At 57.8% G+C, this 21,393-nt stretch overlaps 2 protein-coding genes across 2 annotated transcripts; both read right to left on the bottom strand.

Moving 5' to 3' along the window:
• Positions 1-354: 354 nt before the first annotated feature.
• RAX2 (retina and anterior neural fold homeobox 2) lies at positions 355-1,521 on the bottom strand. Its single transcript, XM_061188899.1, has 2 exons — positions 1,306-1,521; positions 355-693 (listed from the first exon to the last, which is right to left on the bottom strand). The coding sequence occupies exons 1-2, from the start codon at positions 1,519-1,521 to the stop codon at positions 355-357; spliced, it is 555 nt and encodes a 184-aa protein (XP_061044882.1).
• A 3,553-nt stretch (positions 1,522-5,074) lies between these two features.
• MATK (megakaryocyte-associated tyrosine kinase) lies at positions 5,075-10,872 on the bottom strand. Its single transcript, XM_061188897.1, has 12 exons — positions 10,800-10,872; positions 10,297-10,410; positions 10,095-10,210; positions 9,789-10,008; positions 9,217-9,310; positions 7,727-7,792; positions 6,723-6,822; positions 6,563-6,647; positions 6,404-6,477; positions 6,094-6,289; positions 5,628-5,714; positions 5,075-5,531 (listed from the first exon to the last, which is right to left on the bottom strand). Exons 1-12 carry the CDS (start codon positions 10,806-10,808, stop codon positions 5,292-5,294), a joined length of 1,401 nt encoding a protein of 466 aa, XP_061044880.1. The 5' UTR covers positions 10,809-10,872; the 3' UTR covers positions 5,075-5,291.
• Between the last annotated feature and the right edge of the window lie 10,521 nt (positions 10,873-21,393).

Genomic DNA, 21,393 nt, shown 5'->3' with positions numbered 1-21,393 from the left:
GCTACTGCTGTTACTTGTTATTTCTTAGAGAGAGGGCGGCAGGCGGAGGGATTTAGACTCATCAACTCAGAATTCACATCCCAGTGGCTCCTGATTGCAGTCTAAGAACCTCAGAATCCAGCCCACCCACGCCCACTTGACAGATGGGGAGACTGAGGCCCCACGAGGGCACAGACTCCCTTGAGACCGGGCCAGGGACCCATCCCCCTGGCCAGGGATCCTCTGGCCACCTCCTTCTTGAAACTGGGTGCCAGTTACCCTGCAAGGCAGGGTAAGGAGGTGGTGGTGGGGTGGGGGACCCGGCGTGGGTAGCCACAGACAGGCTGAGGAGGGAGGGCTGGGCAGGCACCAGGTTCAGGCCGATGGCCAGGCCCTGTCCAGAGCCTGCACGTGCTCCTTGGCCAGCAGCCGCAAGGACGCCTCCTCCAGGGTGAAACCGTCCGTGAAGGCTGGACCAAAGGCGTGGGGCCCGAAGGACCCCTGCAGCCCCGGACCCGGGCCCAGGAGGCGCGGGAGTCCCGGCACGGCTTGGGGCCCAGGGCCCAGCCAGGGCTCCAGGGGCAGTGGCATGGCGGGAGGGCGGGCAAAGGGCAGTGCTGGGGCCTCGGGGAGCCTCGGGGCTGCCACGGCCCCGGAGCCTGACTCCAGACGCTCCTGGCGGCGCCACTTAGCCCGGCGGTTCTGGAACCACACCTGGAAGCAGCAAGAGAGGTGCTCCTGGGTCAGGGCTGGTGGGGTGAGGCGAGGCCACTCTTTCCTCCTCTGGGTCACGCAGCCTCTCGGGGTTCTGCCTGCTGTCTAACCTGACCCCCACCTGTTGCAGTGCCAACATATTGTGTTACCTGCCCCAAGGAGACGGCTGTTTTGAGAGCAGGATCTCTGCCTCTTGGCCCCCATCAAATCAGCCCCAAAGTCTTCTGAATCCAGGCTCTCCTTGCCTTTCCCTTTGCCCAGGCCCCCTCAGGCTCCCTGGCCTCCCTCCTGGTCTCTCTTGGCCCTTGGCATGAAGTTCCAGCCACTGAGCTCGGCATTTGAGGCCCTTCCCAAGCTCCTTCTCTGCCTCTGCTTCCGCCTGCCTCAACACCCAGCTCTGTAGAAATGCCTCCTATTTCACCCCTCCACGCCTTCGCACACATTGCTCTGGAGGGCTAGAAAAATGTCCTTTCTCCTTTCTAGTTGGCAAATTCCTATTCAAACATCAAGGCCCCAGTCCCATGTCCCCTCCTCCGGGAAGCCTTCCCATGCACTGGGAGGGTTCATACCTGGCACCGGCTCCCTCCTCGGGTTGTCAGGGGGTCCCCTCACCTGCACGCGCACCTCGGGCAGGTGCACCTTGGCGGCCAGCTCCTCGCGGCTGTAAACGTCCGGGTAGTGGGAGGTCTCGAACGCCCGCTCCAGCTGGTGCAACTGGTACGTGGTGAAGGTCGTGCGGTTCCTCCGGTGCTTCTTCTTGGGGGCCTCCTCGCCAGGCCCTGGCCGCCCACCCTCAGCCGCTGGCCCTTCGCCCGGGCTCAGTAACATGGCTCCTCCTCACCCCCACCTGGCGGGACGGCGGCAGGACAGATGGCGGTGAGACACGGGAGGGACTGAGGCTGGGGAGGGCGGGGGAGCCCCCGGCCCCTGCTGGGTCTGGGGTAAGATATGGAGGGGCTTCTCCCTCCACTGGGTCCTGCATTCCTTCTGCCTCCCCAGCCTCTCTGCTCGTGTCGGATCATCTGACCCTGTCTCCACTTCTTTCTCTCTGATCATTTTTCTCTGTGTCTCTGTCTCCCCGCCTCTCTTTCTCTTTCCCTCTGGAGCTCTCCCTGACTGCCTCTGTCTCCCTTTCTCTCTCTGTCTCTGTGTCTAGGACCCCCAGGAAGGCAGGAACTGGGACACTGCCCTAAGAACACTTCCTTACCCCCCAGTCTTCTGCCCTGGGGGGCTCTCTGTGCCCCCAACTCCCACCCAGGCCCACCTGTGCCCACCTGACCAGTGCTCACCGCTCCCAGCAGGTCCTCTGACAGCCCCTGCCGGCCCAGCTCCGTCTGCTGCTGGCCTGGCCCAGCCAGACTCGAGGGGGTTGGGGTCGGGTGGGAAGGAGGATTAGTGAGGTGATTAATTGAGGGGGCCCCTCCCGCCCAGGTGCTGGTTGCTCTGAGCCACAGAGGGAGGGCCGGGCTCCAGGGGTTGGAGGGACACCATTAGCCTGGGTCTGCCACCCTTCGCTGTAGGATATAAACAAGAGCCTCCCCCTCTCTGGGCCTCAGTTTCCCTAGCTGTAAAACGGCGATAACAGGACTTACCCCATGGGGCTCTCACAGGGACTCAATGAGCTGATGAAAGGAAAGAGCATCGTACAGTGACTGGCATACAGCAAGTGCTTAATGAATGTCCACTGTTATGGCTCTTTTTTTTTTATCATCTGGTGTGAGAAAAAGAACCTCTCAGATTCACAGATGTCAACGGGCGTTAGGGAAGCTGAGGTCCCCAGAGGTGAAGGCAATTCCAGTTGGCCCCCTGGGCACTGTGCAGGGCAAAGGAGTACGGGGCATTTTAGCTGGGTTTTGAGGTATGAATAGAAGTTCACTTTTCAGTCACTCAGTAAACACTCATTGAGCTTACTGTATACCAGGTACTGTTCACAGCAGTGAACAAAACAGACACAAATCTTGGAACTGGCATCCTAGTGGAGGAGACAGACAGACAGATAATCTTTAACTATATAAGTAAAATATAGCATGTCAGGTGGTCAGAAGCCTGGTGAGAAAACTCAGGCAGGGGAGGGAAGGTTGCTGTTTCAATGAAGGTGATCAGAGTGGGAGATGGAGTACTGGACAAGACTGGGTGTGAAGGGGTGGGTACTGGGGAGCCATGGGAGGTTGTGGAGCATGGGAGGGGCAGAGATGGCATTTTGGATGAGTAGCTATTGTGTGCAAGATGGGAGGCCAGGAGGATGCTAGAGGCCTGGTCAGAGCAAGGTCGGGGGAGAGGCAGGAGAGAGATCTGGAGGGAGAAAGTCTGAGGAGGAGGGAAGAGGACCGGTATACCCAGGCCCTGTTTTTGGGACAGGTGGATGATGGGACTGTCCCTCAGGCGGTGGCCTGAGAGCCGGAGCAGGATCTTGGGAAGCCCCTGAGACTGGTTTGCCAACCCCCCTCCCCAGTCCAAGGAGCCTGGGGGCTCAGGCGGGGGGAGGGGGTGCCCTGAAAACAGAGAGGAGGGGCACCGGGGTTGAGAGGGGGCAGGATGAGGCCCAGGAGGAGGACAGAGGGAGTTTGTCCCAGCAGCGGAGGAAGACGGGAGACCCAGGCCCGTGCATGGACTAGGGAGTGAGTGCAGAGGAAGCAGAGATAAGTCCTTATCTCATCTCTGCTGGCTTTGTAGAGATAAGGGAATGTAGGGAATGTTGGCTTTGTAGGGGAAAGGCACACACGGAGAAAGAGATGGAGACAGGCACTCACACACGGCATGAGTGCACACGCTCAGACACACTCACATGCAAAGGGGTGCAGGCCCTGGAGAAGTCGGGGGCAGGGGCGAGCGGCCTTGGACGAGGAGGGACGGCCCGGTGGGCAGGGGGCTTAATACCCAAGGGGTCGGCCAGGCAGGGAGGGCCGGCGAGTGCTTCCAGAGGTTCCTGGGGCCTCTCCAGGCCTCAGCTGCCCCGCCTGTACGGTGGGCTGGGGCCCTGTGGAGTGGGGGCAGGTAATTCCCCTAACCGCTTCATCACTTGGAAACGCTAAAGAGCTGCTCTGTTCGCAGGCCCCAATTAGCTAATTGGCCCCGGGTGGGTTAAGAGGCGCAGGAGGGATTTGGGTGTTAGGCGCAGGGGGCTTTGGCGATTTAGCAGGATGCGGCTGAAGGTCCAGACGCTGTGTCAGCTTAGAGCGCCGGATTAGGGGCAGGCCAGGGCGGTGCGGGGCCACGGTGACAGGCAGCCCCTTCCATCTGGATTAGGCGGGGGCCAGGCCACTCTCAGCCCCTCTGGCCTCCCACCCTTCATTTCTCCCCCAGGAAGAATTGCTAAACCCCTTCGGGTGCTGGTGGGGAAACTGAGGCCAGAGGGTGGGCGGGGCTCAGGGGGGGAACTGCAGGAGGTCAGTGTGACCTTGAGACATTTCTCAGGCTCTGCTCAGGCAGGGGTGGGGCAGTCAAGGTGGCAGGCCGTGCTGTGGCCTGGTGTCCCCTCACCGGCTCAGGGGGTCCTGGGGAGGGGCCCACACCGAGCTGGCCAGAGACCCCCTCTCCAGGCAGCCTAGGGTCTGGCTGTCTGGGAGCGTCATCACAGAGAGGATGGCTGACAGCCACAGTAATAGCTGAGCACTAGCTGTGTGCTCTCAGTCCTTCACTGGTGTGAGCCCTCAGGGTCCTCACGTCTCCCCCGGAAAAGACGCCTGATCATAGAGGAGGCTTTGGGGGCCCATGGAGGGGGGCTGCCCCTCTAGTTTGCCCAGGACACCCCGAGTTTAGCACTAACATCCCCCATCCCAGACATGCCCTCAGTTTGACGCAGTGGCTCACGGCAAGCCCGGGCCACACAGCTACGGGTCGAGTCAGGATTCGAACCTGGGGGTGCAAGCCCGGAGCCCCAGCCCCCGCTCGAGAGTGGACGGGAGGGGCAGGGCCTTGGGACAGGCCATGTGGCTGGCTTTTTTCAGCGAGTGTTCCCTGGAGTCACCGGGTGAGGCTGTTGGGTCGTGACAGGTGGAGGACGTAGCCACACCGGAGCGCCCCAGGAGGGGACGAGGGGCAAGGCTGGGGAGAAGAGGATGCCAGGACAGGGGACTCGGATGTCCGCAGACGCTGGCACTCTCCCACTGTCCTTTGCACCTGGGACCCTGAGGGCTACGGTGGGGTCCTTGCCACCAAAGGAAGTGGCGGACCCGTGGGTGATGGCAAGTGGCTCCACGGGTGGCTATGATCCCTGGCCTGGGGGTCTCCTGGCCCCATCCCAGGGGAAATATATGCCCCTCTGGGCTGCAAGGTCCTAGTGGGGTGAACCCCTCAGTGGGCAGACAACTGGGCAGGCAGATCACCCCCGGTGAGTGACGGGGCCCCCAGAGTGGTAGCAGAGAGAGACTCAGACACCCAGTCCTTGGAACCAGTCTTTATCCAGGCGCTAGTCCTTCACTTCCCTGGGGCCGTGGTGCCCACGGGCTGCCCAGAGACCACCCCGACGCAGCCTGCCCCTGTGATGTGAGCCGGGCGGGCAGCTCGCTGGCCCTGCCCCTCCTCAGGCCTGGCCCGAGTCCCCACCCTGTGCCCACCACTGTCTCAGTCCTCTGGGGCCCGAGGCCCCGCAGGCAGGGTCAGGGCTCCTGGCTGTGGGGCAAGGTGGGACCGTCTGCATCCTGCCCCCCGTTGGGGGCCGAGGCGCCCGCGCTGCGCAGCTCCCGGGCCAGCTTCTCAGCCAGTTTGCGGAAGGGCGGCCGGCGAGCGGGCTCAGCCTCCCAGCAGCTGCCCATGAGGGCGTGGATGGGACCCGGGCAGCCCTCGGGGGGCTCCATGCGGTACCCCTTCTCCACGGCCTCTGACACCTCCTTCAGCGACTACGGGCAGAGGGCACGCCGGTGCAGGCTGGGGGTCAGGATCACGACCCCTAGACCTGCGGGGGACCCAGCGCCGCCCCCCCCGCCCCTGCTCACCATCTTGGGGTACGGAGCCCGGCCGTATGAGAAGACCTCCCACAGCAGCACCCCGAAACTCCAGACGTCCGACTTGCTGGAGAACTTCTGTGGGGCCGGAGATCAGGGGGAGAGGGACCCCTCAGGGCTTCTGCCCCAGCCCCTGCTTCCTCCAGGAAGCCCCCTTGGGTTGACCTTTAGTCCCAGGTCTCCTCCCAATAGGCTCCTGCCTGTGAATCCGCCCCACCCCCCAACCCAGACTCAGTGCAAGAACGAGGTTATTCTTGCTCTCACTTGCTGAGCCCAAGACTGTTCCAGAAATGAGGAGACCAAGGCCCAGACTGGGGCTAAAAGGAACAATTATGGGCCAAGGGCTTACCAGGGAGGTGGAGCCATTCCCTTGGAGGTTCAGAGAGGCAAGAGACAGGTCCAGGGTCACACAGTGGAGCTAGGGTTCCAAGGGCCCTGGGGGGTAAGGGGGGCTCACCCCGTGTCTGAGAGCCTCGGGTGCCGTCCACTTGACTGGAAGCCGGCTGGAGTCCAGCCCCTTCCGCTCGGCTTTGGCCAGGCCAAAGTCGCTGACCTTGGCCACCAGGTCCTCGGACACAAGGATGTTCCGGGCGGCCAGGTCTCGGTGCACCAGCTTCTTGCTCTCCAGGTATTCCATGCCCTCGGCCACGTGCCTGGAGTGGAGGGGTGGTGGGCACAGGGCTCGGGTGCCTGGACCACAGACTTCCAAGGCCAGGCTCCTCCCTGCTCCGTGCCTCGGTCTCCCTGCCCCCGGGAGCCCCACTCACAGGGAAAACTGCAGGAGCTGGGGGGTGTTCACAAGGGCCCGGCCCCGCGTCCGTAGAAAATTCACCAGGTTCCCCTGTGTGGGAGACACGGGTGGGGTGAGGGCTGCTGGAGGCTGCTCGGCCACCGCACCCCGCCCGACCCTCGGGCCCTGCCCCCACCTTGCTCACGTGCTCCATGACGATGTAGAGGCCCTGGTGCAGGATGACACCCAGCAGACGTACCAGGTTCTTATGCTGCATCTTCCTGGGGGCAGGCGGGCGTGGGGTGAAGGTGACTTGGACTCCCGCCCCAGGGTGCCCTCCCCTCACCAGGACTCACGTCATGACCGCCGTCTCGTCCAGGAAGGCCTGGGCTGTCACGTCGCACTTGATGTTCTTCACGGCCACCTTCTGTCCCAGGTACTCGCCCTGCAGGACGGCTGGGGGCCGGTGGGGGAGGAGATCAGGACCCCACAGAGACTGGACAGACACAGGGTCATACCCACTCACACTGACCCCCAAGGACGCCGATGCAGCGGTGGGTCCCCAGGCCTGGAAACCCCTCCCCTACAAGCTCCAGATCCCTGAGCAAAGAGAATCACCTAAACCAGTCTGCAAACTCCAGCCCTTGGGCCCAATCCAGTCCCATCGTGGGTTTTTGCAAGGCCCGCAAGCTCAGAATGGGTTTTTACATTTTTAAATGGTTGAAAAAAGATCAAGAGAAGAATATTTTTTGACATGAAAATTACACAGAATTCAATTTGTGTCCATAAATAAAGTTTTATTGGCACACGGCCATGCCTGTTCATCTCCCTGCGGCCTGTGGCTGCTTTCCTGTTACAAGGACAGAGCTCAGCAGATGTGACAGATGGAAAATACACACTCCAGCCCTTCCCAGAGAAGGTCTGTGAGCCCTGATCTAGGCCCCGGGGCCTTCCAGGATAATAACTTCAGGCAACGGCAACAAAACAGAGGGACCAGGGACTTCCCTGGCAATCCGGTGGTTAAGAATCAGCGCTTCCACTGCAGGGGGCAGGGGTTCCATCCCGGTTGGGGACTAAGATCCCGCATGCCGTGCAGTGTGGCCCGGAAAAAAAAACAACAAAACAAAAGAGGGACCAGAGGGACCAGCGTGCGCAAGAGCCTGGGGTTGTGAAGGAGTCACACCCGCTGGGTGCCTGCCTGAACTACATTTCTCCTGGCCCCAGCTGTCGTGAACCTCCTTTCACAGAGAGGACCCCTTGGGTCCTCAGCCGCACAGCAAGTAGGTATCAAATGTGGATGTGAATTCATCTCTGGGACCCCCCCCACCCTCCTTCAGCCCCTGCCAGGCCCCCCGCTCACCTCCAAACTCTCCTTCTCCGATCTGCGCTCCCAACGTCAAATGCTGCAGGTTCAGTAACCAGCCGGCTGTCGGGGGGAGACCCGGTCAGAGGGCTGCCAGGTGCCAGCCCCTCCCACGGCAGCTCCACCTGGCGGGAGACCAGGCCGTGTCTCCCACGGCACACGTCCCCAGCAGTGGCCCAAGGGCGTGTCTGAGGCTCCGTACTCCTGGTACCAGTTATCGGGCGGCCAAAAGCAACAGAGCCCTTCTCTGTTCCATCTGGAGACTGTGTCCTTCCAAGGACCCTGTGGGCTCTTCCTTTACAATCCTTTATCCCCGACCACCCAGGGACACCCACACAGGCCAAAAAATACAACAGAGACTGGTAAAGCTTCCAGAACCTTCTGGTAAAGGTTCTGGAAACTTCCAGAATCTTCCAGCGCTCTAAGTCATCATCTGTGTTCCAGCTTCCCTGATCTTTCTCTCAAGCACCCCTGTGTTCTTCCCCCCCGCCCCCAGCAGGTTCTGTAGCTCTCCTCCTCTTCCTCCCCAAAGCCCCTCTCCAAATCACGAGCCCTTGAGTACAATCAGGCACGGTGACACCAGCCTCCACCCAGGTGCCATCCCCAAGAAGCTTCCAAGGAGACAGCCACGATCACCAGGTTCAAAAGGGGTGGCCACAGTAGGGCACATTGGCTCTGAACATGGAGGATTTCACTACTCAAGGGCTGGAAAAGCATTTCAGGTGAGGGGAATAGAAGGCACAACAGTACAGAGGCATGAGAGGAAACGAGGAGTCACACAACCCCAGGGGCTTGTGGAATAGAGGAAGGGCCTTGTAGATGAAGCAGGAAAGATAGCTCAGCCACAGGGGAAGGTTCTGGAAGGCAGTGGAGCTGCCCGAACTCCCTCCTTTAGGCAGGGGAGTGATACGGGTGATTTTCACGGTAGACAGCTGCCTCTGAGGCCACAGGGTTTGGGAGGAAGGGGGACTCCCCCCTCAGGAAAGAGGTGGTCCAACTGGACGGTCTGAGGCTGGGCTAGAGCAGGGGCAGCCAGGCAGGGAGGGGCCGGATTTTTTTTTTTTTTTGGCAGCGCCGGGCGTCTTGCGGGATCTTAGTTCCCGGACCAGGGAGTGAACCCTTGCCCCCTGCAGTGGAAGCGCAGAGTCCTAACCACTGGAAGTCCTGGGGAGGGGCCAGGTTTAACAGGTGTTAGAACTTGGCCATGGAAAGGATGTGGGAGGGTGGGGGGCGTAGAGGATCTGCCCAGGGTTTCTGGCTCAGGGATGATGGGAGCAGGGGCAGGGGTCAGGGTGGGGGGAAGCAGCAGGTGTGAGAACCAGATCAATATTGTGCCCCGCCCGGCCCAAGGGCAGCCCAGGTCTTCTGCCTGCAGAGCCAGGCACAGCGACCTGCTCAGGTGATGTGGCCTTGGCCGTGTGCCCAGGCCCCAGGGCCCTGCCTTCCCAGGCCAGGCTAACACTGAGAGGAAGGGCGGGGCCCCCTACCCTTGGCCAGCTCCTCCTCCGCTGACTTGGTGCCCTGCTTTCTCTTGGGTTTCACCAGCTTCGTGCAGATGGCCCCCTTGTCCTTGCTGTAATGCTGCAGGGTGGGGCAGGGCAGAGGCAGCCATGAGCCCACCCCGTGGGTGAGGGAACCCCTGCATCCCATCCCCTTCCTAGGGAGGGATCTCTGGATGGGGTGGGTGGGAGCTGGGGAGGAGGAGAGGGGGTTCGTTCCCACAGGACTCTTTAGGCTGGTTTCCATGGGAACAGGAAAGGATGCAGACTAGCAGGAAACAGGAGGATGGGGAGTGTCTTGGCATTGGTGTCAAATTGGAGGTTCCTAGGTGTCCCCAGAGGAGTCACCCCAGTCTCTGGAGGTGGGACCTGGAGGACTCAGACCAACTGTAGGGTTTGGTGGCCCATGGAGACCAGCCCCTCCTTCTCCCCATTGGGGAGCAGACACCTCTGGGGTCCCATGTCCAGCCAGCCGTTGGGGTAGGGCGGAGCCTGGCATCCCTCCATCTCCGCAATGGGGGGGCATAGGCTCTGGGGTCCCGGGCCTGTGGCGGCCACACCTCCACCATATCCATGAGGTTGCAGAAGCAGACCGCCTCATCGATGGTGAGGTGGCCGTCGCGGTGCAGCACACGGTAGTGGATGACGTCACGGCCAAAGCTCACGCACAGCACGTAGTCGCCCGGGTGCCGCGCGGACTCTCGCACCAGGAACAGCCCGTCCTCGGGCGGCTGCAGCTGCTGCACAGCCTCCTGGCCTGAGATCTTCCCGTGGAACCACCTGCGGCCGGCGGGAAGGCGGGCTGGGCATGGCTGGCCGGGCCCCGCTGACTCCGCCCTGGTCCCGGTCTCTTCCCCACGACTCACGGCATGAGGCTGAGCTTGGGGTCCGCCGAGAGGGCCTCGCGCTCCCGCAGTGCGCCCGCCGCCAGCAACCCCTCCTGCCCGCTGGCGTGGTGCTTGGCGCGGTACCAGCTCTTGTTCTGCGGGAAGGGAGCCAGGTGGGGTCGGTGGGGTGGTTTCCTGGCGGAGTCCCCTCTCCCCAAGCACACCCCCCCACCCCACTCACCTCGCAGGCCTCCAGGATGGTGACCACGTCACCCTTGCGGAAGGCCAGCTCCCCGGGCTTGGGGCGCGTGTGCTCACACTTGGTGATGCATTGGGTGCCTGGGGCCCAGCGCCTCTAGCGGGGGGGGGGGGGGGGGGCGGTGCCGAGAGGGGGAAAGGGGTCATGAGAGAGATGCGGGGGTGAGGGGAGAGAGAGGTCCAGAGGAGAGAGAAAGACTGGATTGAGGCAGAGACCACAAACAGCACACAGCGAGAGAGGAGAGGAGAGAGGGCGAGGGAGCAGCGAGCAGAGGACATATCAGAGTGACAGAGCCGGGGCCCAGGGCAGGAGGGCAGGAGGAAAGGGTGAAAGAAGAGCAACACCAAGTGATAGAGGAAGATTGGCAGACACCGCCAAGGGGCCACGGGTCAGAGAGTAAACCTCCCACTCCCCATGGAGCAGAGCTCCTGTGGACTGAGCAGAGGAAGGGCCAGGGCACAGGCACCCAAGTGGGGGATACTCACCGTTGGCATCCTGGCTGAGATGGGTGAGGGGTGCCAGGCGTGGAGGAAGCGAGGGCTCCCCTGGGGAGGGGGCAGAGACCAGCTGGAGAGCCCAGATTCAAGCGAGGCTGGGGCCCCAGGGGCCATGACTACCACTTCCAGCCCAGGCCAGGTGGAGGTGACAGCCAGCCGGCCTCCCCAGGCTTGTAGGGGCTCCCCAAGCCCCTCTGGGGAGGTGGTCTTTCCCTGGGAGAGTTCCTTAGCATGGAGCCTGGCCCTGCCATCATCCCCAAAGGGAAACTGAGGCACAAGGCAGGCACAGAGCAAGTGGCCAGGGGCTGACTCAGGCCCCAGCAGCCCACACAGTGCGTGGGGAGCTTGGAGCCACCTAATGGAGCCTGGTTCTTCCTCTTTTCTGGTAAGTAGGCAGGGACAGGACAAGGAAATACAGGACGATTCAAGGTCATTCCTAAGAATCTCTGACCCTGGAGGGGGTGGGGGCCAGAGCAGTGCAGCCCTGCTGGGCTCCTGTGGCCGCCAGCTGAGCCTCTCTCCTCTCCCACCCCACGCCGACCCAGGACGGACACACAAAGTCCCTCACTGCTGCTGGGGCCCGGGCATTTCCTCCCCCTGCTTCCCCCATGGACCCCACCAGGTGGCTGGGCAGTGGGACAGGTTGGGAGGGGTGAGTCTCTGCTCCTCGAATATATGCCCCCAGAAATCCCCAGCCCTACGTGTACTCACACGCACACTGATCCACGTACACACGAGAACACACAGAAACACACAGGTGGACACAGGTACCCACAGGCACGCGGGTACGCAAGCAAAAGCAGGTTCTCCTAGAGACAGTTGTGCACACACGTCTACACGTGTGAACACACGCACAGACTCTCGGACATTCGGAAACGTGTGTACCGGCCCCCCCCCCCACCACCACACACAAACCCACACTTGAACACCTGGGCGCCAGACGCTGGGCCACTCGGGCACGCAGAGCTACACGCAGGGCCGCGCACACGCAGCTCGGAGACACGCGCACATCCCTCCACGTGGACCCGCGGATACACACACCCAGGGGCTTGCAGACGCGCACACCCGCACCCACAAAAATACCACCCCACCCCACCCCGCTCCTGGTCGCATCTAACCACCCCCGCCCCAGCCGCGTACCGGCCGCGCGCCCCGGACGCGCACGCTCGCGCTCGCACACCGGCCCCTCCCGCGCTCGCCCGGCATAACCCCACCTGCGAGTCCTTGGGGTCCCCCCACTGTCCCACCGTCTCTCCCCACCATCCCCACCGGCGCGCTCACCTGTTCAGGGGTCGCCCCTGGGCCGCACCCCGCGCCCGCCCCCAGGAGGGCCCCCGCGCCCCGGCTGCGCACCCCGAGGCGGGCCCGGCTGCACAACTTGGAGCAAGTTGCTCCGCTTCCTCATTTTGGGGGGGAAGGCTGGGATTGAGGAGCGGGGGAGCGGGAGGCGCGGCGGCCTGGGAGGCCCCCGCGGGTCCTAGCGCCGGCCTTACTGCGGTCTGCTTAGCGCGCCGCCGCCGCCGCCGCCGCCGCCGCCGCCGGCGGCCCCTCCCCGCCCCGCCTCCGAGGCCCCAGGCGCCTCCCGAACGGCCCGGGCGGGGGCCGCCGGCGTTCTCGGGCTGCACGCCGCTCCCCGGCCTGGCGCTGCGGGGCGCGCACCCCTGCCCATTCCGGGAACCCACACCTTGGAGCGTGGAGCTAGTGCCGCGCGGTCACAGGGAGGGGAAGGAGAGTGAGCTTCCCGTCCGGGGAGGTAAGCAAGCCACAGAGCCCAGACAACACTGTGGACCCTTCTGACTGGGATTCCAACGCCCTCAGTCAACTCCTCTAACAACAAGGATCTCACTTCAGTACCTGGCCCCTGGAGAGGGCTGCTGGTGCCTGGAGCAAAGAAAGCCCTCAAAATGTCAACCACTATGAGTATCCTTATCATCATCAACGACATTAAGGGAAAATTGGGGCCACAGGAAAAAAATCATCTGGAACTGGAGGTCTCCTGGCAGAGCAGCCATCCTTGGACGGTAAGAGTGGGGCCTCCACAGCGCCAACCCAGCTGTGCCAGAGGCAGGTGCTGCCCCCTCCCAGCCTCAGTTTCCTCCTCTGTAGGGCCAGGCAGCACCAGCTTCCCGCTCAGAGGACAACTTGATGAGCATTTGATGGCCTGGGGGCCTGGCTCCCAGCTGTCGCTCTGCGATCTCCCTTACAACTCTTTCTATGAGTGGAGGACTCCGCTTGGACAAGGATGAAGCTGATCTCAGCAGGGTGATGAAGCAAGATGCCCAGAATTTAATTTTCTGGTACCCCAGAAGGCTGTCTATGCCTCTAAGATGTCATGTGACTTCTGGCAATAGAGGCCCAGTTACAAGAATTACAGATATTCAATATCATGCAATATTATGCAACAAAGACTAGGAAACTATGTGTATTAAAATGCTAAAATCTCTGGTTGTCAAAAACAACCACCACTTACCTGGAATGTGATACAATACAAACTGCACAATCCCATTCACGTTACACAGGAGACAGTAAGTCCAAGGGGAACATTCCAGAAGGGGACCCTCCAACCGGCAAAGGGTTATTCCCAGTGAAGGAAGCAGGTAGGAGGCGAGCAAGGGCGAGGACGTCTTTCTCTGTGGTGGTGTAATTTACTAATGCTGGCAGCGTTTGCAGGGAGCTTTCCTGCTCGTCAGGCTCCCTGTGCTCCATGGATCTGGCTGTGGGATCATCCCAGGGTGTGCCCCAGCCCCCCCTTCCCAGCCACGGGCGCTGCTTTGGACCAAGGGGCTGGGGACCCTGCAGCCAGCATTCAGCAGGGTCACTGGGGGCCAACCATATATGGCAAACCATCATCACTTGCCCAAAATAGAAATGCAGCGTCAAAGTAGCCACAGCGGAAACCCAGCAGCACCATTAGAGTCACACCAGCCACTTCAGCGGCCCCAGGCCCACGATGGAAGTCTGCCTGCTCTGCTCAGCAAGGCCATGAGCCTGTGCTTAAGACACCCCAACACCCCATGGAGACTTCCTCCTTGATGCAGCCAGAGAGATGGGAGGAGGTCGAAGGGGTCTGCTTTCTCCCTCTGCAAAACCATGATACTTGGTGTCTGAGAAAAATCGACATCCTCCCCAGGACCCCCAGGGGTCCTTGTCTCACACTCTGGGAGGCCCTTCCCTGGAATGAATAACCAGAGAAACCAGAGGTGTTGAGACTGGAGGACAGTCTTTTTTTTTTAAATTTAATTAATTTATTTTTGGCTGTGTTGGGTCTTCGTTGCTGCGCGCGGGCTTTCTTTAGTTGCGGCGAGCGGGGGCTACTCTTCATTGTGGTACGCGGGCTTCTCACTGCAGTGGCTTCTCTTGTTGCGGAGCACAGGCTCTAGGCGCGCTGGCTTCAGTAGTTGTGGCACGCGGGCTCAGTAGTAGTGGCTTGCGGGCTCTAGAGCGCAGGCTCAGTAGTTGTGGCGCATGGGCTTAGTTGCTCCGTGGCACGTGGGATCTTCCCGGACCAGGGCTCGAACCCGTGTCCCCTGCATTGGCAGGTGGATTCTTAACCACTGTGCCACCAGGGAAGCCCTGGACGACAGTCTTAAAAGGAGACAGCGTCAGGTGCCCAAAGCAACAAGGGCTGGCCTGGGTGAGGGAGGCCCCCATGGTGTGGGCATGGGGCATGGGGCATGGAGCTGTGCCTGACTCTAGGGGGATAGATTTGAGTCCATGGTTTATTTGGGTCATAAGGGGTGAGCTCCCCATCTCTGGAGGCAACCAAGAATCAGCCACTTTGAATCACAAAGATGCTATGGCTCTTCCAGTCCCTGGAGGTGGCAATACCAGTTTCTCCTGTCTCTTGCCTTCTACCAGCCTGAAGCCAGTTGGTAGCCACATCATGGATCGGTCTCCCAGACTTTCCCAGTGCCAGGCTCCTCACCCTCCACATTTCAGTCCTGTTGACTTGATTCCAGAAATTCTCTGACCCCACCCCGCCCCAGGCAAGCCATGTGGTGCAGGCTGGTGACACAGAAGCTCCCTCCCTGCTCTCCCGATTGCCTCCAGTTTTCCGCCTTGCTATCATACACCTTCCACTGCACCAACAAGGGATGAAAACGTGGTTGTGCCCCCCCACTCCACACTCTATACCCTTGCATAGCTCCCCACGGCCTGAGGACAGAGCCTCAAATGCTCAGTCTGACACTCAGGGCTCTTCGTGTTCAGCCTCCAGCTGACCCCCCGGGCCTCGTCTCCTGCTTCTACCAAGCATCCCCCAGTCTGGCAGCGCTGAACTGCAGGAGTTTGCCTGGCTGTCCCCTCTGCCTGGGATGTCCTACCCCCTTGTCCAGCGGGCATCCCTAGCTCTCGCCATCTTTATCAAGCCTTCTCCCATGCCCCCACCCTTCTCAGAGTAAGACCTCACACTTCTATGCTCTGAAAGGACACAACACTAGCCCTCTCATCTTGCTGTGTGACGGGCGTGGACCTGGCCTTGGTGACTAAGCCCATCAGCCTGCCTGAGAAGGAACCAGCCCAGGGGAAGCAGAGAGACTGAACCCCTCGGGGAGAATTCAAATGCTTGGATCCAGCCATGCCTGGAGTTCATGCTCTGCCTAGTGTTGGAAGCTGGTCTTTGCTTTTTGGTGGCTTCAGGAGGGGGTTTCTGCCACTTGCAACCAAAGGGATTCCTAATACTGAAAATGGGACCAGAAGTTGGGTGTTGAAATGAACGGAATCGGGGCTTCCCTGGCGGTCCAGTGGTTAAGACTCCGCGATTCCAATGCAGGAGGTGTGGGTTCGATTCCTGGTAGGGGAACTAAGATCCCACATGCCGAGTGGCCAAAAAAAAGAAAAGAAAAGAAATGAACGGACTCTATGATGTGGAACTGGTGAGTCAGATTAGGTTGCCCTAAACCTAGCTAGGAAGAGGAAACTCCTGGGTGTCCCCTTCCACAAGCTGATAAATCCGCCGTCCACCCACCGGGTCAGGTGGTGCTGGCAACAGAGGAGCCCTGATGGACCTACCCCATCCCCCTCCCAAAGGCCTTTCTTTTGCTCGTCCAAATCTCACTGTTCCTCACCTTTCTCATCTTTCTCCTGTTTTCACTGTTGCAGTTTGCCCAACCCTCCCTTCTCCAAACTCCTGGAGATTATTGGGGCCAATCCTCTCTCTTTGGAATTGGAGCAGCTGAGACAGAGAGGCGAGGCTGCTTGCCCTTGGTCACACAGCTGGCTGGGGCTGAGAGTCAGGCCCGCGGACTTCCCCACTGGGGTTCTAAACTTCTCAAGGGCGGGGCACATTTCTTATTCTCCTTTACTAATACAGAGGAAAATCGTAGTAGGCATGAACAAAGGGCATCATGTGACAGGCACTTTACGTAATGCATCAGTTGGAATTAGGATTGGTTACACGGGGTGGAAGACCCCCAGTGCTAGAGGTTTGAATTAGATAGGAATTAATCCTCTCTGAGGGAGGCAATCCAGGGCTGTGACAGGGACCCAGGCTCCTGCCGTCTTCTGGCTCTGCCTTTCTCAGCACTTGAATTTCCACCTCTTGATCCAAGATGACTGCTCAAGCTCCATCCATCCCATCTGCATTCCAGCCAACAGGAAGCAGGAAGTTTCAGAGAACAATGGTGCACCTCTTCCCTTTAAGGACTTTTTCTGCAAGATGCACATGACACCTTCCCTTCTTCCCACTGGGTAGAATTTAGCTACAAGGCCAAACCCAGGAGCAGGGGAAGCTGGGAAATATGGACTTTACACTAGGGGCCGAGGAAGAGGGGGAGGCGGGAGCATTGGCCTCCTCTTCCTCAAAGCTCCCAGGCTCACTCCCACCTCAGGGCCTTTGCATTCCTGTTCCTCCTGCCTGGGACACTTCCCCAGACTTACCCAACATTCCAGAAACCCCACAGAATATTTCAACCCGCTGACACTTCACACCCCCTTCCTTTGAAGCTCTGTAGAACTACCACGTTCAGACCGAACATATATTTTACTTTATCTTGTTTACTGGCTGCGTCTTCTCTAGAACGTCAGCTCCCTGAAGGCAGGGATTTTGGATGGTGTCATTCACTGCTGTGGCCTCAGTACCTGGCACACAGCAGGTGCTCAGAACATACTTTTAAAGCCAGTGAATGTTGGGGAGAGAAGAGGTAATGAGCAGTGCCTGTCACTTGTGAGGTGAGCGCTCTCATTGGACCCATTTTGCAGATGAGAAAGCTGAGGCTCAGAGGGTGCCATGCTCCGGGACATGGGAAGTGGTGGGCTGGGCTTTAAGCTCAGGCCCATCTGGCTCCAGGGCCCACATACCGGCTGCCCGGCAAGGTGTGGGGCACACGGTAGACCTCCCAAAGAGAATGCGCCAGTAACAGCTTTCTGGATGTGGAGGGGCAGGTGAGGCAGGGCAGCTGCTGCCAGGTGTGGGGACAGCTGAGCTGCGGGGACCCAGCGGATCCTCGGCTGGAGCACGCCGGATCAGACTCGGCTGGATCAGACTGCCCCAGTTAACACACCTTTAAATTTAGCTTTCTCTCCCTGCCAGGGGACGCAGGGTATTCAGCGCAGGAATACTCCCCTCTTTCGAGGAAAAATGCTTTGCAACCAGAGTGCGGTCTGCTGGGCCATTCTTGACTTGTCCAAGGAAGGGCCTCTTGGACGACCCGCTTTGGGTGCCAAGGGTGAGCTTCAGGCAGATCTGCCTTTGATGGGAGAGGGTGCCTGCTCTTCCCCCATGTCCCTTGGTCCCGTCTTCCTTGTACCAAAGGTGGAGCTGGGCACCTCACTTCCCAGGCATGCTCAAGGGTTCAATATATGTAACCTGGGTCTGTGTCACCTCCTGGCTTGGAACTTTCCCCTGGTGCCTGCTGTGCTCGCGAAACCCAGCTCCCCGCTGTGGCTTGGCAGGCCGCTGTCACCTCTCTGCTCCCAGGTCTCTCCTATTCCTCAAATGCTCCAGGCACCGTCCAGCCTCAGGGCCTTTGCACGTGCTGTTTTTGCCTCCTAGTGTGTGCTCCTCTCAGCTCTTCGCAAGGCAGGCTCCTTCTTATCATTTCCAACTCCTCCAAGAGACCGTGCCTGACCACTCAGAGAGGCCACCCACCATCAAAGCCCAAATCACTGCCGGTTACCCTGTCTTACTCGTTCCTGTTGATTGCCTTTGACTCGCCTTGCTCCCCTTGACAGAGTGTAGGCTCCGTGAGCGAGGGCAGGGACTGGCTCTGGCCTGGGCAAGCATTTATCTCTGGAGCCTGGCACGCGGTAGACCCTCCCAGAACAAATGAACGCAGAGTTGTGTGAGAGGGTAAAGTTAGAGGGACAGCAGGCGATCCACAAGGTACCGGAAGACTTGCCCCTGTGCCCCTGCTCCAGGATCCCACCTTGATCCTCCCCATCCTGTCCCCGACACCCTCATCCTCTAACGTAGGAGTCAGCAAACTCTCTGTCAAGGGCCACATGTCTTGACTACTCAGCTCTGCAGTTGTAGCTCGAAAGCCACCATAGAGAGAGAACACAAGGGAAAGAGAACAGGTATGGCTGCATTCCAATAAAACGTTACTTATGGATGCTGAAATTTCAACTTCATGTACTGTTCACATGTCATGCAATATTGTGACTCTTTTTTCCCCGCCGTTTAAAAATGTAAAGAACCGGGCTTCCCTGGTGGCGCAGTGGTTAAGAATCCACCTGCCAATGCAGGGGACACAGGTTCGAGCCCTGTTCCGGGAAGATCCAACATGCCGCGGAGCAACTAAGCCTGTGCTCTAGAGCCCTCGAGCCACAACTACTGAGCCCGAGTGCCACAACTACTGAAGCCCACAGGCCGAGAGCCCATGCTCTGTGACAAGAGAAGCCACTGCAATGAGAAGCCTGCGCACCTCAACAAAGAGTAGCCCCCGCTCGCCGCAGCTACAGAAAGCCCGCGCGCAGCAACGAAGACCCAACACAGCGAAAAATAAATAAATAAATTAATTAAATTTTTAAAATATTTTTTAAAAAATGTAAAGAACCATTTTTAGCTCACTGGATGCACAAAATCAGATGGTGTGTGCTAGATGGTAGGTAAGTGGGCTGTAGTTTGCTGACCTCTGGTCTCTCTCTGTCTTTATTTTCTTATAAGTAGGCACATTTTCTAATCTATTTGATCCTGTAAGTGCACTTCTCATCTATTAAATTAAATGTGTCGCTATTCATGGCACATAGTAAGCTCTCAAGTGCTCTCCAAACTACATAAAGCTCCCCGACTCAGCGATGAGCCCCTCAAAGGTATGGATGTTTTCTTCTTGTCAAAATTAATAGTAGCAATACTTGTAGAGTGTTTGGCTGTGTGCTGAAGACTGTGCGAAGCTTAAAAAAAACTGTTTTAAACAAAGCACTGTGTGTCTCACTCCCCAAGGGCTGCCACTGCTGTTTCTATTGGCTGTTTCTCTGGCATTTGCTTCCATCTTCCCAAATAATGGTTTACACATCTCTGGATTTACCAGTTGAACACTGTCCATTGATTTCCTACTCCTGAAAGTATAGATTTAGCTCTATTAGGCATATTGCTCTCCCAAAAGTTATATCACAACTTTTGTTTAAATGAATATTCAGTGCTTATGTTATTATATGAAAATATTGTTCACAGTGCAACAGTGTGCACTAAGGAACACTTTTATTTTCTAGGACTTGTTTTTTGATTTTCCTGGAGTTAGTGATTGCCTTTGTTTTTTGTGTGTCTGTGACTCTCTCTCTCCCCAAGCCCCTCAGGTGGAACTAACTTCTCCACACAGGGGCAGTTGTTGCCCGGCTGTGCTTCTGGCTCCTCTTCTTCAGATCCTGGGATTCCTGGGATGTAGCTCCAGTTTCTTGGGGTAAGGTCTCCTGTTTCTTGGTTTGTGCCCTTGTTTTGGGAAGGTATACTCCCTGGGTATTTCTAGAGAAAGTGTTTTCCCTCAGCTCTCCTGTGTGATTGGTGGTTTGGCTGAGGACAAGTGTTCTGAGTAGTGGATATATTCCCTTGCCTTAGGTCTTCCAGCTTCCAGTCTTGGGCAGTTGAACAATCTGAACTGTTCTGCTTCCTCATTTTCTGCTTGTCACTCTCTTTCTCTCTGGAAGCTTGTAGAATCTGCTCCATCTTCCCTTTATTCTCCACATCCTGCATTTTCACAGTGTGGGTTTGGTGTGGGTCTATTTTTCACCTGTGGTGCTGTACATTCAGTGGGCTCTATCATATCTTCCATTCCTGGCAAACTTTCTTGGATGATGTCACTGGTGATTTTTCCACTTTTAATTTCTCTGGTCTCTCTCTGTGGAACTCTTCTTTGTCATATATTGGGCTTCCTGGGTTGATCTAATTTTCTTGTCTACATTTTTTTCTTTTTATCTTCTCATTATGTTTTTTTTTCTTCCAACGCTTCTGTTGCCATTTGAATTTTGATCCTCAGGTTTTTCATTTCCAAGAGCTTTTTCTGGTTCTTTGAATGTTCCTTTTCAAAAGGCAAATTTAAACTTGTTTCCTGGCTAGTGAACTTCCTATTCGCTCTCTGAGGATAATATATATGCATAAGGTTTTTTTCTAGAATTGCTTTATTCTGTTCTCATTCTCTCTTTCCTCCAAGTTACTTTTCCCCCCTCTCTTTGGGTTTTGGCCTCTTCGCTGGCTAACATGAGGGGAGGGCTACAGAGCTGACAGGAAGCCCCTTGCCATGGCAGTGGCTTCACTCTGGGGGTGATTGTGGGGGGACTGGCCACTGTTGGGGAGTCCCCGAACATCAGCAGCACCTTTAGGGCTTTTCTCACACATGGAACATGCGTGACTTCCATTTTAATCACCGGTTTTCACTCTCACCCCTGCCCTCCATCATGCCCGTGTCCCTGAGGCTAAACCTTTCTGGGCAGCAAGTGTTAAAAAAAACGCATTTTATTACTGAGTTCTCCCCACAGCTCTACAAGTTTGCTGCTATGAGTTTTAATCCAATTTTATAAGAGGCTCAGGAGGTGAAGTGAGCACCTGACACCCCATGGCTAATATGATAAAGGACCACGGAGTCACCCTCACTGCAGGAAGTGACAACTCTGGTTCATCTTTGGGTTCTCCCAAGAAAGTGGTGTTTGCTGATTGAAACTGAATAAATTTCAACATTCTCAATGGGAGACACAGGGACGCCCTATGAGTGATGGCCCATGGCACATAATAGGTGTTCAATCAACATGTGTTGAATGAATGAGATAATGAAAGAACAGCATAATGAGGATACAAGACGTGGTAGAATGAAACCTAACTGTTAAACGTATGTGCAGAAAAGAATTTTGGAAAATAAGAGGGCACAGTCCTGACCTGGGGACGGTGAATGAGGCTCCTTTGTCTACAGTGTGGGGGGAGGTGTGCGGGGGAACTCGCAAACCTCTGGTGGAATGCGGTCTTCTACATGGAAGTTTCAAATGCCTTAAAATGTTCATGCCTTTCGATCTTGGGCATCTGTGGAAGGGAGAGAATCCCAAATGTTCAGGAATGTGTTTGCAGAGGTATAATTTATAATTTGAAAACAATCTAAATGTCCAACAGTAGGGGAACAGTTAAGCAAATTAGGGTATGTTCATTTGGTGGAATGTTATG

Source organism: Eubalaena glacialis, chromosome 4 (genome assembly GCF_028564815.1).
Source record: "Eubalaena glacialis isolate mEubGla1 chromosome 4, mEubGla1.1.hap2.+ XY, whole genome shotgun sequence".
In the NCBI taxonomy this organism is placed as follows: Eukaryota; Metazoa; Chordata; class Mammalia; order Artiodactyla; family Balaenidae; genus Eubalaena; species Eubalaena glacialis.
Note: the sequence above shows the minus strand (reverse complement) of the source record. Positions and strands in the feature narration are given on the sequence as shown.

What these genes read in the sequence shown, in the direction of transcription:
- RAX2 (XM_061188899.1), bottom strand. Translation starts at nt 1,521, where the DNA reads ATGTTACTGAGCCCGGGCGAAGGGCCAGCGGCTGAGGGTGGGCGGCCA. An exon ending in TGCCCGAGGTGCGCGTGCAG is followed by an intron (nt 694 to 1,305) that starts GTGAGGGGACCC and finishes TGCTGCTTCCAG; the next exon opens with GTGTGGTTCCAGAACCGCCG.
- MATK (XM_061188897.1), bottom strand. An exon ending in ACCTCATGGATATGGTGGAG is followed by an intron (nt 9,311 to 9,788) that starts GTGTGGCCGCCA and finishes CCCACCCTGCAG; the next exon opens with CATTACAGCAAGGACAAGGG. An exon ending in CCGAGGCTCTCAGACACGGG is followed by an intron (nt 5,715 to 6,093) that starts GTGAGCCCCCCT and finishes CCGGCCCCACAG; the next exon opens with AAGTTCTCCAGCAAGTCGGA.